This window comes from Aphelocoma coerulescens, chromosome 2 (genome assembly GCF_041296385.1).
Source record: "Aphelocoma coerulescens isolate FSJ_1873_10779 chromosome 2, UR_Acoe_1.0, whole genome shotgun sequence".
Taxonomy (NCBI): Eukaryota; Metazoa; Chordata; class Aves; order Passeriformes; family Corvidae; genus Aphelocoma; species Aphelocoma coerulescens.
In genome coordinates, this window is record NC_091015.1 from 26,964,049 (window position 1) to 26,979,630 (window position 15,582).

The 15,582-nt window shown below is 39.1% G+C and overlaps 1 protein-coding gene across 1 annotated transcript in view; it reads left to right on the forward strand.

The window, feature by feature from the left end:
* Window positions 1-2,178: 2,178 nt before the first annotated feature.
* The window catches only part of LOC138106373 (succinate dehydrogenase assembly factor 3, mitochondrial-like), a 32,672-nt gene continuing 19,268 nt past the window's right edge, over window positions 2,179-15,582 (forward strand). Inside the window, exon 1 of the mRNA XM_069006882.1 lies at window positions 2,179-2,378. Within this exon, the coding sequence (XP_068862983.1) occupies window positions 2,217-2,378 (162 nt within the window). The 5' untranslated portion in view covers window positions 2,179-2,216. The remainder of the gene's footprint in view (window positions 2,379-15,582) is intronic.

Here is a 15,582-nt window from a genome sequence, read left to right on the forward strand (position 1 = left end):
CAGGCTGTGGAGCACCAGGAGCAGTAGAACAGATGCCCCAGCGCCCTGCACAGAAGCAATGCTGCCTGGAAGCAGAGGCAGGAACCAACAAGAGGCAAGCAAAGGAGCTGCACTCATGCGTGTTAACTAAAATTGTGTCTGGATTCAAAGTGTGGCACAGATATTTTGAGTACTGACGATTGAGAGGTCATTATATGGAAATAATACATCTAATATCATATATCATATCCTATCCTATCCTATCCTAATGAGTTCTGATGGTAAGACCTTTTGTGCCCATACACAAAGAATAACTCAACTCCTCTGCTGCCTCTCCACATTGCCTGACAGTGCAGAGACCTTTGAGGACTTCGGCATATAAAAATTGTTAATAGATGAAGACTGACAACTTAGACTGTTATCAGCAGCTTGATGAGCTTATAGCTCTATCTTCTGCTCCATGGGGAATGCACTGGTAAATTATTCACTCCTCTAGCAGGACCTAGGGAAGGTGCAAGGAAGAGGCTCAAGAGCTGCAGCTGAAGCAGCCTGGAGGTGCAGAGATGCTGCAGGAATCCTCCTGGGCAGGAACAACTTGCCCCACAGGATGAGCAAAAATGGCTTTTGATCTCTATGGACAGAAAGACAAGATGTAAGAAACGTTGAAGGTCACACATCTGCCTGAGTTGGTATTTGAAGAGCCTGGTGAGTATCTGAGTGGCAAAGTGAGTGCCCAGCAGAGGGCTTAAGCAGGCCATGGAAGGAAGAGGATTCCTAAAAACCACACACGGTGGATGTAGCAAGGAGAAGGCTCTCAATGTGCAACATGAGGTGGTCAAGATATAATAAAATATTTAATAATTTCTGTAAATGAATGCACCCTGACATGATCCGGTGGAATTGCATCACTGCAAATAAGTGATACCACAAATCAGTTTTTTAACCTCAATCCTTTTAAACTGTGAACATATTGAACGACATATGCTAGACAAAATGCATTAGGTCCAGAAATCCTTCCTCAAAGAACTGTCTGCAGAAAATACAGTTTGAAAATATAGCAATACCAATCAATTTTAGGATCAGGCCACCTCTTCCAGGGCTTGACTGCTCACTCCGACAGCATCACCAGCATAAAAAGGACAGGAGACTGTCGTTGAGGAAAAGTGAACCTATAAGCATTTGCTTTTATTTCAGTAACTTTGTGTTACTAGGAACTTCAGTTTTCCATCAGTGAAGTGCTTAGGACAATAAATAAGCATAAAGAAATAGCAGTCAGTAAAATTGCCTGTACTTTGCTCTTTTACGCTGTGGCTCTCATATCATGACTTGGGCTTTTGATGAGGCAGTAAACTTTTACGTAATTTTCTAGTATTTTAGTAAAGCTTAATGCTCCCCGGTCTATGGAAATGTTTAGTTTTTGTTTTGAATCGTGAGGAATTTGACTGGCTGGAAGGAGCTTAACACTCACCCATAGTGAGGCAGGACTTTTGCCACTGCTGCCACCGCCTGACTCTGCTTTTTCCATAGTATCTATGACTGTTGACATTTGAAGGTTTTTCCACATGGGCGAGTTGGATGCAATGTTAAGCTGCTGAAAAGCTTTATGGAGAGCTAGGGAGCTGGAGCCTGGGCTGTAAGTGGGAAGTAGGAGGAAGCAGGAGCTCGGTAGTGACAACGTGGTGGCACAAAGTGCCCAGCAGCCCCACGGAAGCGGTAAGGTTTCTTGCTATGGCTCCTCTCGTCTCACAGTGAAAATGCAAGTAAATAAAATTTAAGCGTATGAAGCTTGGGCTTAGTGGCGTAATTAATTTGTGCCACACTCTACCCTGGTGTTAAGTGCACAGTCTGTTCTTCTGGTGGTGAATCTGGAGCCAAAAATGAACTGTTTCCTCTATCTATATCTATATCTATATCTATATCTATATCTATATCTATATCTATATCTATATCTATATCTATATCTATATCTATATCTATATCTATCTATGTATATCTATATCTATATCTCGTGATCCCTGCCACCCACATCCGTCTTTTTAAAACAACATCCTCCATGCATTTTCACATCTGCAATTTCCAACTGCATTTCTCGGTACCGTTTAGAACACCACAGAGCAGACACCGCCTCCAAGTTGACGAGCGGTGCCGCCCCACAGGGCCCGCTGAGCGCTGGTTTGGCGCGGCGGCCGCGGAGGAGGCGCGGCCCGGCCCTCGGCCCGCCCCGCACGGCCGCCGCCATGGCGGGCGGAGCGCGCCGCCTGTACCGCCGCATCCTGCAGCTGCACCGGGCGCTGCCGCCCGCCCTGCGCCACCTGGGCGACCGCTACGTCAAGGAGGAGTTCCGGAGGCACAAGGCGGCCGGGCCTGCCGAGGCTCAGCGCTTCCTGCGGGAGTGGGAGGCAAGTGCCCGCCGCCCTGCGGGGCAAGGACGCGGCCGGGAGCGGCGGGGCCCGGCGGGGCGCAGGGCAGGCCCCGGCAAGGTCAGGGGCGCCGGGCGGGCGCAGCTGTTCAGAGGTTGGACTCGGTGATCTCAGAGGTCTTTTCCAGCCCAGTTGATTCTGTCTCCTCGGGCGTGCTCCCCTGAAAGGCGAGCTCCTTACAGAGGTGCAGAATGCCTTGTAGCGCCATGTCTCTGGGCAGGTTGTCTTTCATGGTTCTCATTGCCTTGCCTCAAATATTTGTGATCGTAGTTATGGACACACAGGTATATGTAACAGAGTGACAACAGTTAGATAATTAGGTATATATAAATACACACACAATTATCTGGATGATCTATTACAATAGATTATATAAGTCTATATACATATTTATAGCTACATACATAACTAATTGTATAATTATAATTAGCTAAGTACATAGCTTCCCTATGAACTTGCATTTCAGTTTTGAGTGACATTTTTTCAGTGTTTCTTAAGGAAACAAGTCTTATGTGAACATTGCTTCTCTGTCTTAACACCCCTTCCCCTGAACTTAGTGCATGGTTTTACCAAGGATAGAAAAGAAGATCACTCCCGAGTGATGCGGTTATAACAAGTTTTGTAAGCAGCAGAGGATGGAGACCCATAAGGTGCTTTCCCCACATGCCTGGACCCCAGCAGATATTAGCATATTAATAGGTCCCCCAAAAAGTCCACATGGCAGGCAAATGTATAGACACTTCACAGACAAGCTGCAGTTAAAGTATGAACACAGCTGCAAGAGATAAAAGTATAGACAAGCTTCCCATTAATTTTCATGCTTCTTGAACTACTGGTGTGGTAGTATTTTTGAATCTCAAAACTATTTTCCTTTCTGTGGAAGGAAATTCTGTTCTGCTTTGCAATGGAAGGTGGTTAGCATAGGTAGCATCCATTGCCTCCCAGTTTACCAGTAGAAGGGTAATAGGAGAGAACTGACTCATCTCTTCTACCTGCAGTAGCTGAAATCTTGTGGGTTAAAGTAACTTGGACTGGGGCATCAGGAATAAGCAGGGAGAAGACTGCCTGGTGTTCTCTACAGAGGAAAGGATTAAGTGTATTTTAATTGCCTCTTGCCAACTGATAGATCCTCAGATCAGAGAAATTTTTATCTACCTCTCGGATGCCTGAAGCTATTGTAATTCTCAGTTGCCATTTACTTGATACTGCTGAAATGTTTCTGCATCACTGCTTTCAATTTTAACATGAGCTAAAAAGACAAGTTACAGGTTACTATTTTCAGTGCTAAAATCTTCCTTAAAATAGTTTTAGAAAAGGAAGTAAATGTTTACATTGAAATGTTTACATTGAAATATCTTTAGCCATCTTTAAAGTGAAGTAAACAAATAGTGAAAATATTTCTCAGTTTTGAAATGTTTTAAAAGTAGATTATAGGGAAAATTCTGACAAAAATTGGACTACAAGTAACAGAAGTTGGTTTTTGAAACCTGACATTTAGTGCTATTAGCTATGATATGTTCAAGGAAAGGAAACTAATTTAATAACTGTTTTGAGTATGTGAGTATAAAGAACTTTGCAAATATGTCTGTCTTCTAACAAGGTGCTGGGAGATATTATCAGATAGTTAACGTTTCTTCTCATCTTTAATTTTTGTTTTGTTCTGGGATCTTTTTCTCACCCAAATAATAATCTATTTCAAGTGTGGAATTTAAATGAGACTTTCACTTTTTTGGCCTGTGAGACTAGCTTTGCATCTTGTGTTATGCTGTGGTTCCCAGCCCCATGAAGACTTGAACTAGGTAATTGAGGAAAGTGGACTGTGGACAAACATGGATTAGGTAACTCTGGGCTCTAATTACATGCTAATTCATGTTGGTGTCAGTCGTCTGACCTGGTTTTGGCTAAGATAGAGGTAATTTTCATTGTAGCAGCTTGTTCAGTGCTGTGTTTTGGATTTAGTATGAGAATAATGTTGGTAATGCACTGTTTTAGCTGTTCCTAAGTGTGCTTACTCTAAATCAAGTATTTTTCAGATGCCCGTGCTCTGCCAGTGAGGAGATGCACAGGAAGCTGGGAGGGAGAATAGCCAGGACAGCTGATACAAAGTGGCCAAATGGATATTCCATACCATACAACCTATAGTATGTTCAGTATATATACTGGGGGAAGTTGGCCATGAGGGGTTGATGACTGCTCAGGCATGGGCAGGGCATCAGTCAGAAGGTGGTGAGCAGCTGTATTGTGCACCACTTTTTTCTCTTGTGCTTTATTCTTTGCACCCTTCCTGGGCAGCAGGACACTCTTTTGACCAGAAACAGGCTGGAAGCTCTAGGACAGTTTCTGCAGGACACACCAGCATAGCTGTGAAGGGCCTGGTTCTTGCCTAAGAGTCGCACAGGTAGCCCTGAGTGAAGCTGTGATAATGCTAATTTTATTAAACAAAACAAAAACCAAACAAACCAAACAAAAAGATCCACCCAAACAAATCACTACAACATTAATACAAAGTGCTTGTTTAAATTTCCTGTTAAGTTTAAGTTTCCTTCTTTTTTTGGAAAAATGCATAGTTACAGCTCTGATAACAGTATTTTGGTGTGTTGCATTTCCAACATTTTTCTTCGCGATTTGTTTGTTCATTAGGCTAAGTATATACCTTGCTGTATGCACTTTAGTGTTGTCAATATTCAGCTTCCATCTGGAAATGTTCTTTCCTCATGCCTTCTGTTGCATGCAGGGCAGGGCATCTGGTACAGAGTGGCATGATGTCTCATGTTGCAGAAAATTAGTATTCTTAATTTTATGTTAAAATAATATGTCTTGATGTATATTCATCAGAGGGTAAAGATTATGGATATGATGATTGCAGTGATGTTTCTTGACTGTGAATGAGGATTTCAATATGCAGTGTAATCTTAATAAGTCATCCCAAATGCTTTTTGAATCAAAATTTCCAAGGATGTCTTATTTTAACATGAAACTACTTGACTATTGCTAAAACTCTTCAGGTTCTTTTTGGGTAGTCAGACCTTCTGGGTGTGCTTGAATATACTAGTTCATAGTCTGTGGTGTGCTTTCTTGTCCTCCAGTTTGATTCATATTAGCTAAATGGTTAGGAAACAGGCTTGGCATTTCAATCACATTATGTTTGCCTCAGTTGATCCCCCTGCTTCCCTTACTATTTAAATTATGCTGATTCAAGGGAACTGGGCATATTAATTTGAGGTAGTAGCCAGGTGGAAGTCAGCCTCTTGTCCTAGGCAGCTGGTGACAGGGTGAGAGAATAAAGCCTCAGGTTGTGCCACGTGGAGGTTCAGGGTGGACATCAGAAGGAATTTCTTCACAAAAATGGTTGTTAAGAACATAGTGCCTGGGGAAGTGGTAGAATCACTATCCCTGGAAGTGTTCAGGAAATGACTGGATGTGGCACTTAGTGCCATGTTTTAGTTGACAAGTTGTGTTCGATCAAAGGTTGGACTCGATGACCTTAGAAGTCTTTTCCAGTCTGAATGATTCTGTGATTGTGTCTCACAAACTGAACAAATTTCCTTTATTTCTTGTGAAACATAATGGAAAACCTGTAGGGAGGTTTCTAAGATCAGCTTTAAAAATAAAGGGGGCAAAAAAGAGGTAAAAAGCTCTGAAATTATATTTGCTGTAGTAGTGAATAGTTCATGTTGTTTTCCTGTAAAGGAGATGAGAAGGGATCTGCTTGTTTAGAATGCACAGAAATTGAGGGATTTAGTGTTAGAGCCAACCATGTAGATGGCTAATGTAGTTTTGTAGGAAACCTAAGCTGACCTATTTGCATTTATAAAATAGGGAAACTATCTACTGAATATTCTTGGAAGAGTTCTTAAGTGAGTATGACCAATAATAGACTTCGAATCCATATGTATTTATATAAAAGTAGAAGAATATAACTATTATGGTTTTGCTATCATTGGTATTGGATTGCTAGTTTGTGTCTGGAAACTGCTGGAAAATATTAAAGGGGGATACAAAGCTTTGTTGTTCAGGAATTATGCTTGTTCAGGTAGATTCAAATTAAGCATATAAATTATTAATATATGTTCCTATCTATTTTCTAAATATTTAATATTTTAATTAAAATAATTGGTACTCATTTACAGGAGACTGCTGATATAATTAGATTGATACTGATTATTACCTTGGAATGCTATTGAATTAATGTTGACAGGTATGATAAGTCAATTAGTTCAACAGTCTTCTAAATCATATGGTAGTTGATGAGAATGCTTACATAAGATAGGTAATATTAAGATAGTATTGATTATTTCAGGTTGCAATAGGTACAATATTCAGTGGAATAATTTCAGTAACAATTTGTTTCACATTTAAGCATTAATTTTGAAAATTACTGTTTTGTACGTGGCTTTTTTAAAAAGCCTGACTGTGTAGATGAGAAGGCCTGGACTGTCTCTAAGATGAGCAGAATCATTCTGCAGAATTACACAACGTTTTCTCAATCTAATAGATTGAATAAACTGCCGTGGAAATTCTTTGGCCACTCTTGACCCTGAAAACCTTTTTACAAGCTTTCAAATGAACTGTCTGGGGAATCTGGTCATGTAGCCTCTCAGGAATGACTAAATTTTTTAAATCGGTGTATTTGATGCAATACAAATAATTGTCATTCATCAAATTTATTTTCAGTTGTCTGTGTCACTTGCAGTATTTACTTTGCTGGGATGATTGTGGGATGCTGTCATATTTCAGAGAATATAGTTGTTCTGATATGTCTTTTTCTGCTCATGAGTGGATACACTTACAGAACTTTCTGATTATTAATTTTCTGAGCGAGTATGATCTTCCCTCTTGATTTATTTTTAAGCTACTGGCACTCAAAAATATGTTGAAATGTTGAATGGAGAATTTGAAGAGCAAATAGTCAAAGAGGGTGGAAGAGGAAATTGTGGCCAGTACTGGAGTCAGACTGAAATGGGAATGGGATGTGTGGGTTGCTCTTTGTGCTGTCTTTTAGCAAGTAATGTAGGTTGTATAAAACTGCTGCTGGCGTTCTGAATTCTGCTCTCAGTTTCAGTGAAGTACACTGCATAAGAGATGTTTTCTTTTCCTGACAAAGAAATACATTTTTTGGAAGTAAAATATGTCTTTAGGTTTTTTGCCATTTTATTACTTTTATTAAAGTTGTGAAATAGGATTTTAGGGTAGTATTTCATTTTAACATTACCGGATACATTGGAATTTGCTTTTAGTGATTTTAATGGCTATCTGGATAAAAACCTTCTTATTAAGAGTAAATTCCTACTGAGTCCTATGTTTTTATCCCCCACTTAGGGTGTTCACTAGTTATTAGTTTGTAAGAACTAAATTGGAGTCAATTTCCTCTATTTTCTTTTATATTTCTCAAAAGGCAGGAAGGAATTTTGCACTTTTCTGAGAGCCAGGGAGTTGTGGCTGATAAACTGAAGAGTGTGTGGGATTTGGATATGAATGGCTGCAGGAAATCAGGCTGCTGCTGTGACCTAGCATTTCTGGTGGCCTGCTTGGTTGCAAGATTTGAAGTCTACCTCTGATGAAATTTTGCCTGGGTGCACCCAGGATTTGGCGGGTGTCCTGAATTAGTTTTTATGTGCAATTGCAAAGGTTGACCATGTGGATCTCTGTTGTGAAGTATCATGCAAATAACATCTTTTTCATATTATGCCATCTCTTCCATCCTTTCAGTGCTCTTTCAGATTCGGGTTTAGAAGCAGGAGCTGGCGTCTGCTTCTCTTTCACGGAGAATCCAGGCAGTCTGGGAGCTTTCTGAAGCGGTGAGACTGGGGGTAGCCTGGTGGATACCCACTTGCTTGTGCATGATGCACATCTGTTGTGGGAAGGGGTATCTGTTACTTCTCACCTGGAAAGCAGCATCATTCTCTTTCAGGTTCATCTGCCCACTGCTGAGGCCAGTGGCTTCTAGCTGGGCTGTTGTTTTTTTTTTTCCCCTGTGTACATACTGGTTTTAGACCTTTGCTGTATTTTCCAAATCTAAAATTTTATAAATTGTGGCATCAGTATTCTCAGTGCTTCTGTACTGTTACCATACCAATTATCTATATGCTGTCATATCTGTGATTGCATGTAGCTAGTCAGATGGCTGTTTTGATAATTGATTATCTGCTAGTTGAAGTTTTTATTTACAAGTGTTTTGACACAGCAGGAAATAATATCCAAGCCATTGGGGTCACATCCAACAGTAATGTCAGTCACTTGCATGTGCCAGTCACCTCACAACAAGGTACACTGCAAGTATAAATACATGATGTGCAAATAGGTTTATAAATTTCAGATGGTTTTGTAGCATGCCTTTGATACTTAAAATGTGGCATGAATTGAATCCCTGAACTGAAATTCTGTGGCAGAGTGTAGCAATTTTATTAGCTGTAACTTAGATTGAGTAGTTTAAATTGCTGTAGAAGTGGGGTGCATCTCTACTGAGTGTAACAGTTTATTCCTTGCATTGGGTAGTACTGGCAGGGCATATTTCTGTTAATGCTCTCAGGGTTGAAGATCCTGTAGAAGTCTTGGGAATGTCTGCCCCACGGACACCTTCCTAATGAGTACAGGCTGGTGACAGCCAGTGTGAGACTAGATTGCTAAATAAGAAAACAGCCAGACACAGTAGAAGCAGAACCAGTAATGGAGCATTTACAGAATTGTCAGTGTAAAAGGTAACTCAGGTTTCCATCTAGTGGTGGTATAAAATTCTGTCCGAGCCGTTTGAGGCAGCATGTGCATAACCATGCTAACTAACATACCGTTGTACTTGTGTATGTGTGTGAAACTGAGGGAATCAAAAGCCTTTATTATATATAAATTATAAATGTAATAACACATAATTCTCAGGACCTCCAGATTTTTTTAAATTAGAGCTGCAATGATCAGCAATTTGTTACTTTGTGCATTCAGATATCCAAATACTCTTTGAATGTAAGTTTATCTTACTTGCTGTGAATTAGGCTGATTTCTCTTTTTCAGTATTCCTTGACAGCCATTTCAAAAAGTTTAACATGACACAGGTTACTGAAAGCAAATGGGTGTCTGAAAAAGGTTTTCTTCAAGTTGTATGTATGCAAGTACGAGTGCTGTTAGATTTCTTGCTTTCTCTTACACTTAAACAAAAAAAAAAAAAAAAAAAAAAGGAAAGGAAAGGGGAGCAGATGGGTATTCTGATTGTTTTGCCTCCAGAGTTACAGCCCTATTTTTAGTATTTAAAGTATTTTGCAGTAGAATTTAGAAAACCTTACCAGGTTAGGTTTTCAGATGAAGGTATTGAGGTCTGAACTCTGTTGCATTTTAAGACAATGTAGTGGATCAAACAAACAAACAGAGTATGAATTGCAGTTGCAAAGCTACAAGGATTTCTGTTTGTTTGTGTTTTATTGACACCTTCCTTCTAGCATTTGTTTGGTACTTGTGTGAATATTGTCAGCATGGTGTTTTGTAAGCATGGTAGGTTTTACTGCGTTGTCAGTGCATTTCTACTATCAACACTATAAACACTGCCAACTTTCTACAAGTGCTGTCAAGTACCATATTTTGTAATTACTGCAATAATATTATGAGTGCTGTAATTGCATGTACTGTATAGATGTGCCTTTCTGTCCTGTGTAGACACAAAATTGGTATTTTCTGCAAGTTTAAATGGCATCTGGAGCACATCAGAATAATTGTTTGGAAACTGTTTTGGTTTTTTTTTCTTCTTCTTTCAGCATAATGTGAGGTTGTACAAATAGAGTTACGCATCTTGAAGGGTTTTAAAGCCCCAGATTTTTATATATAGAGCTATGCATAGGACATATGGATGTGTACCCATTGAAGAATGAAAGATTTTTATACGGTTCACTGATATTAAAGTAATTTAATTGCGTATTGTTTTTTGCAAGAAACTGAACCTCAGATTTTGACCTCATAATCTTGTATTTAGTAGTGTCTTTATCACCATTCATGTTGCTTTAGCTGTCTTTTGTAATGCCGAGAGCTTTGGCTCTTTTGAGGCTGAAGCTGACTGTACTTAGAACCATACGTCGTCTTAGTGATATCCTGCTTTTTGTGCAGCTCACTCCTGGGAATCCATCGAGCAGAAAATTTCTGCTCAAATATTTTTTGTTTCTGTGACTCAAATCTGCTGATTTCAAACTGTATTTTTGAAGGATATAATTTGGAAAAGATATTTAATCATAGTATCTGATAAAATGTTTGAACTTACAGCTTTTAAAGGTAATTTCCAGAAGTAATGTATAGTAATGAGGTATTTCTAGTGAACAAGTTAGAATTCATACTAGAAGCAGAGTTACTGAGTGTTGGATTTCAGGCTTATTGATGTGTGAGGGGGTTGAGTTCTGCTAATATGATGGTTTTTATTGTTTCAGGGACATTAGTGAGAGACAGAGCAGTCTAAGATGAAAAGAGAGCAGGATGCACTTTTTTCTCACTGCAGTAACTAGGTAAATCTGTAAAATACCTTCTAAATTGACCTTGCACCCATATTTCAAGACTGGCTAACAACAGACACACTGTAGATGCATCTTCCTTTTTGTTGTGGGAATCACTGAATGGTGTAAACTTGATAAACTAGTTTTATGCAACTTTATAGTATTTTTTTTATTCTTGCTGAACTATTCCATAATTTAGAGGAAATGAACATTAGGTCACTGCAACATTCTTTTTTATTCTTTTTTTTTTTCTTCCTGAACCAGAAGAAATGTGGTGAAAGGATTTGAGTTTTAAGTCCCCGTCACCATTGCTTCTTTGGAGATGTCATGGCTGAAGGTATTGAGTGGTGTTGGAAGTATTGATATTTGCATGGAATAAGTCAGAGCAACTGGTTTATTTTTTTGTGGGCCATCAAATACCATTTACTCATAATCAGTGTCTTGCTTCTTATGATTGCATAGTGAAAGCATGTGGTCTTTGTAATAGAATTTGGATTATAATAGGCAGTCTATATTGAGGTAAGAACTCACATTAGCAATCCTGGAAATGTTGTCACCTTCTGGCTGACATCTGTAATGCCCTTATGTGTACTCTCATGGCTGATTCTTGACCTGATGAAGGAAAAGTATTGTTCATAAGTTTGCAATTTTTGAAGTGTACACATGATGGCAGCAAATACTTAGCTAGAGAAGCCTTGTTCCTATGCTAGAAAAAAATAGGATGCTGAATTTAGTAATATAAGCTAGAGTTCCTACAGACTCAATTATTGTTAAATTATTTATTGAAATATATGTTGAGACTTGTGAACTTAATGCTGCAGATTTTGAGAAGGCTTTTCAACTAGAAAACTTTATTGTGGTTGCCACTTGGTTTAGTCGTAATGTTGTCGTAATGTGCTTTCTGGTTTGGATTTGCATTGGTAAAGTGTTTGGACAATGCTGTTGGGTACAGGGTGTGACTCTGGTCCTGTACAGGGCCAGGAGCTGGACTGATCCTTGTGGGTCCCTTCCAACTTGGCATATTCTGTGATTATAAAATTCAGATCAGCCGTGGTAGTCCCCAGGAGAGTATGCCCAGAGCAGATGGAGCCTCAGTATGTAGATACAAAACTCTTTTAAAAAAAATTATTTATTTTAGTTTTTTCATAATGAATCTATTGAGTTTTAAAGCAATTGTATTTTTGCAAGTGTATAGTAATATTCCAAATGGAAATTTTTTTTCACCAAATTAAAAGTTTTATTGTTAGTAATGTCACATTTTAGATGCTGTTACAAAATATGTTGGTATTGCATAGTACTGTTTTCTTTAAAAAGAAAGTTTTCTTCAGAAATGAAAATATAGTAGAAAATATTATTTATTCCTGCTTTTATTCCTGGACACCAGTAAAACATTTAAACTGACTCTTTCTCTTTTTTTCTGTCCCTTTCAAAATGAATATGGCATGTTTCAGTGATTCACCATGATACTTTAAGCCAAAAAATTACAGTTTGCCACAGTTCCAGGTATAAAACCTTGTGGAAGGAGTAGGTCAGCTTTTGGCTCTGGTACAAGCAGGCTTCTCTAAAATTAAGGGTATTTTGGTTCATGTTCAGTTACTTGTTCTGTCTATGTACTTTATTTGCAGTGGTTTTAACTTGATTTTATGCTTAGAATTAATTTTAAGGTGTTCAGCAAATCATGACATTCAGTTGTTTTCTGGGCCTTTTAAATTCAGTTTATTGTTCACAGTGAAGTACCCTGGTGAGCTATTTAACATCCATTACAGTGAGTCATTGTAAGAATTTATTTAAGAGATCCATGAGAGATCCATGATGTGGAGGGTTTTAATTAAATGGCAAACACGTCTTTTGTTCTTCAGTTCAGCTGCTGATTGAGAAGTGAAAAGAAATCTCATTGGTAGCGCTAGCAATGTTGTTCTGGTTCATGGGCAATTCAGTACCACCAGTATAACTGGAAGGAGTTACACTGTGGAGAAAAACATCATCATCCTATCAATCAAGAAGGAAGTGAGAGTTGCTTTGTGAATAATGTGAACTCTGATTTGTCTTTTAAAAATTTTTTATTACTTGTTTTACTGGTGAATCTTATTTTTGTGGAGTGCTTGTCTGCCAGCAGGTGCCACTCCTCAGCAGCAGACTAGTTTCCCAGGCTTAACCAGATAGAGGAAAATAGTTGTGGTAGACCCTTGCTTTTAGAAACATTGATGGCAGTTTGCCTAGGATTGTCTTTGTTTTCCTCAATACGAACAACCTATGGTATAAACAATTAAATATTTATATTTTACAGTGCAACTGTTTGAAGGTTTGTTTTCTGCTGATGCATTAAACCCCAGGGCTGCATAAATGGTATTATGTGGGCTAAGATGCCTTTTTTCTTCGAAGTTTTGTGTAGAGCAGTATTTTAGTTGAATAGAGGATGACCCAGAAATCATTTAGGACTCAGGGAGCTTCATTACGGAAGGTGGAAAGGTGTCTGTGTTGGAATTGCTGAAAAGATGTAGTGAGAAAGACTTAGAAGCTGAAGTCTCAATGGCTTGCAGGAGGCCAAGTCCTTGTAAAACCTTTACACATATGGAAAAACAGATGGCCCAGTGTTAAGTGTAAGAAGGAACTAAGAAGCTGTGCAGTGAAAATAGGCAAGGAAATGCTGGTAAGAATATTCTGTTTGTCATTTCTAAATTTTGAAAAGACATTGTCCTATGATTATGTGTCCTGGGACATGAATAATGATGTGCTGCTATCTCTAAACTTTAACAGCTATCTTTTTAACAGCTGGTGTGTTGGATATGGGCAAGGCCTGTCTTGGCCTCTGTAGACATCTTCAGTAGAAGACTATTTTGATAATTGGTAAATATGGTTAGACCACCAGACCTTGGACTGAGATGATGGATGTCACCTTTGCAGCCTTGACTCCTTCCATCTGTCTGCTAGTAATGGAAATACTCCTGATATAGCTAACAAGTTTTTGATTTTTCACACAGAACCACCTGTGTGTGGTGTTGTTTTGTTCTAAAGGGTTTAGTTTTATATTCCTGGTGAGAGAAGATCTGTTATATATATGTGTGTGTGTGTATATATATGTAGATATGTATAAAAATATATATACACATATTATGCCTCCTCAACTTCAAAAATAATGCAGACTACTTTCTTGTGGCTGGTGGGAAATGTGTAAGATCTGGGGATGCCATTTGAGCCCTGGAGAATTAGCTGTGAAAAAAGCCATCAGTGCCAATTTTATTGTATTCCCACATGTTTCCTGGGAAAGTTCTCCTTTAACTTCTAGTTTGTATTATATAGCTTGGGTTTCATGAGCTCTTCCTTGGAAATAGTATATCTGCATTTTGTTTTATTCTCTTTCAGGAAAAAGTGTTTCTGACTTCATTTGACATTACAGCAAACTTGCCTCTCCTAAGGATGTTTTTTGTAGCATTGATCAGTTATCAGTTATCCAGTGTTAAGAACCTTAAGTGTTTCACAAACTTAATTTTATAGATGTTAACTATTTCCAACCTATTGGAATTGGGTTTTTTTCTGTATTCATGTATCTATAGCTGTGCAGTATACATGCATGGTGTATTTCAGGGGTTTGCCACCATCTGCTTCATGGAGTGTTTAATGGCTTTGACTTGAAACAAAGCATATTGAAATCATAGGGTGATTTCAGTGGGTTCTTCTGAAATTGCAAGTGGGCTGCACAGTGTCCTCAGTGGACAGCAGCTGTGGGTGAAGTTGCTTTCAGATCTATTACTGAAGTATGAAGGTAAAGCCATTCATGTATCAGAGTATTTGGTTAAGAAAAAGAAGTTGGAATTTTGCAGTTGGGGAACTTAAAACGTTTCCTGTTTGCATGCAAGAAAACCTTTTTATTAATTCTGCTTGACAACATTCCAGATGTTGTACTCTGCTATGCAGAGTCTTCAGAGACTTCACAGTGATGGGGTTTTGGAAAGAATTATCCCAATACAAAAACTACACACTACAGAGTAGATACTAAGACAAAAGCAAGCAGTATATGAAATAAGCTCTTGGCTTGGGAATACACCTCTTGCAGGGTGGGCTGGGGACTGTTTAGCCACAGCAGTGTCGAGCTAAAGGTGGGTCTGTACTGCTGAATCGATGTACCTGGGCTGCTTTGCAACTGGCAGTGGAACAGCCCATTTCCATGCTGTTAAACTCTTACGCTCCAAAGCAGGGTGGCCACATCCAAACTGTCTGCTGGGAGCAGTCCCTGATCTGTGCCAGCTCACTGGCAGAACCTGGGAGTTGTTTTGCAGAAAGATGGTTATCCTTGATCAATACCTGTGCCAGGGACTGTGGCACCAAGCTCCCAGGTTCCAGTACCTTCTCAAAGCATTCCCTGGCAGTGCTTTAAGTTGTTACTGCAGACAGAACTCTGACTCCTCTGCTGTCAAGTGCAAGTGCTGCTTTTGTTCTGAATTCTTTCTGTCACCCATCAGCAGGTTATCAACAACTTAGATTTATCTACCTTTCTCCAAATCAGGAGTTGTCATATCTGAAATCTGTGTGGAGATTGAACTGTCTAAGAAACAAGCTCTGAACTCTCCAGAGCTGTTCTGGTGCTGGTCTGGTGAAATAAGAGTAAATTCTAGGCCATAATGAAATTGCATGTCAAAACTGGGTGGTGTGTCTGCGCAGTAGCATTTGTGAATGTTCAGCTGTAGGCAGGTGGAAAATATATTCCTGGAAGGAAAAGAAAG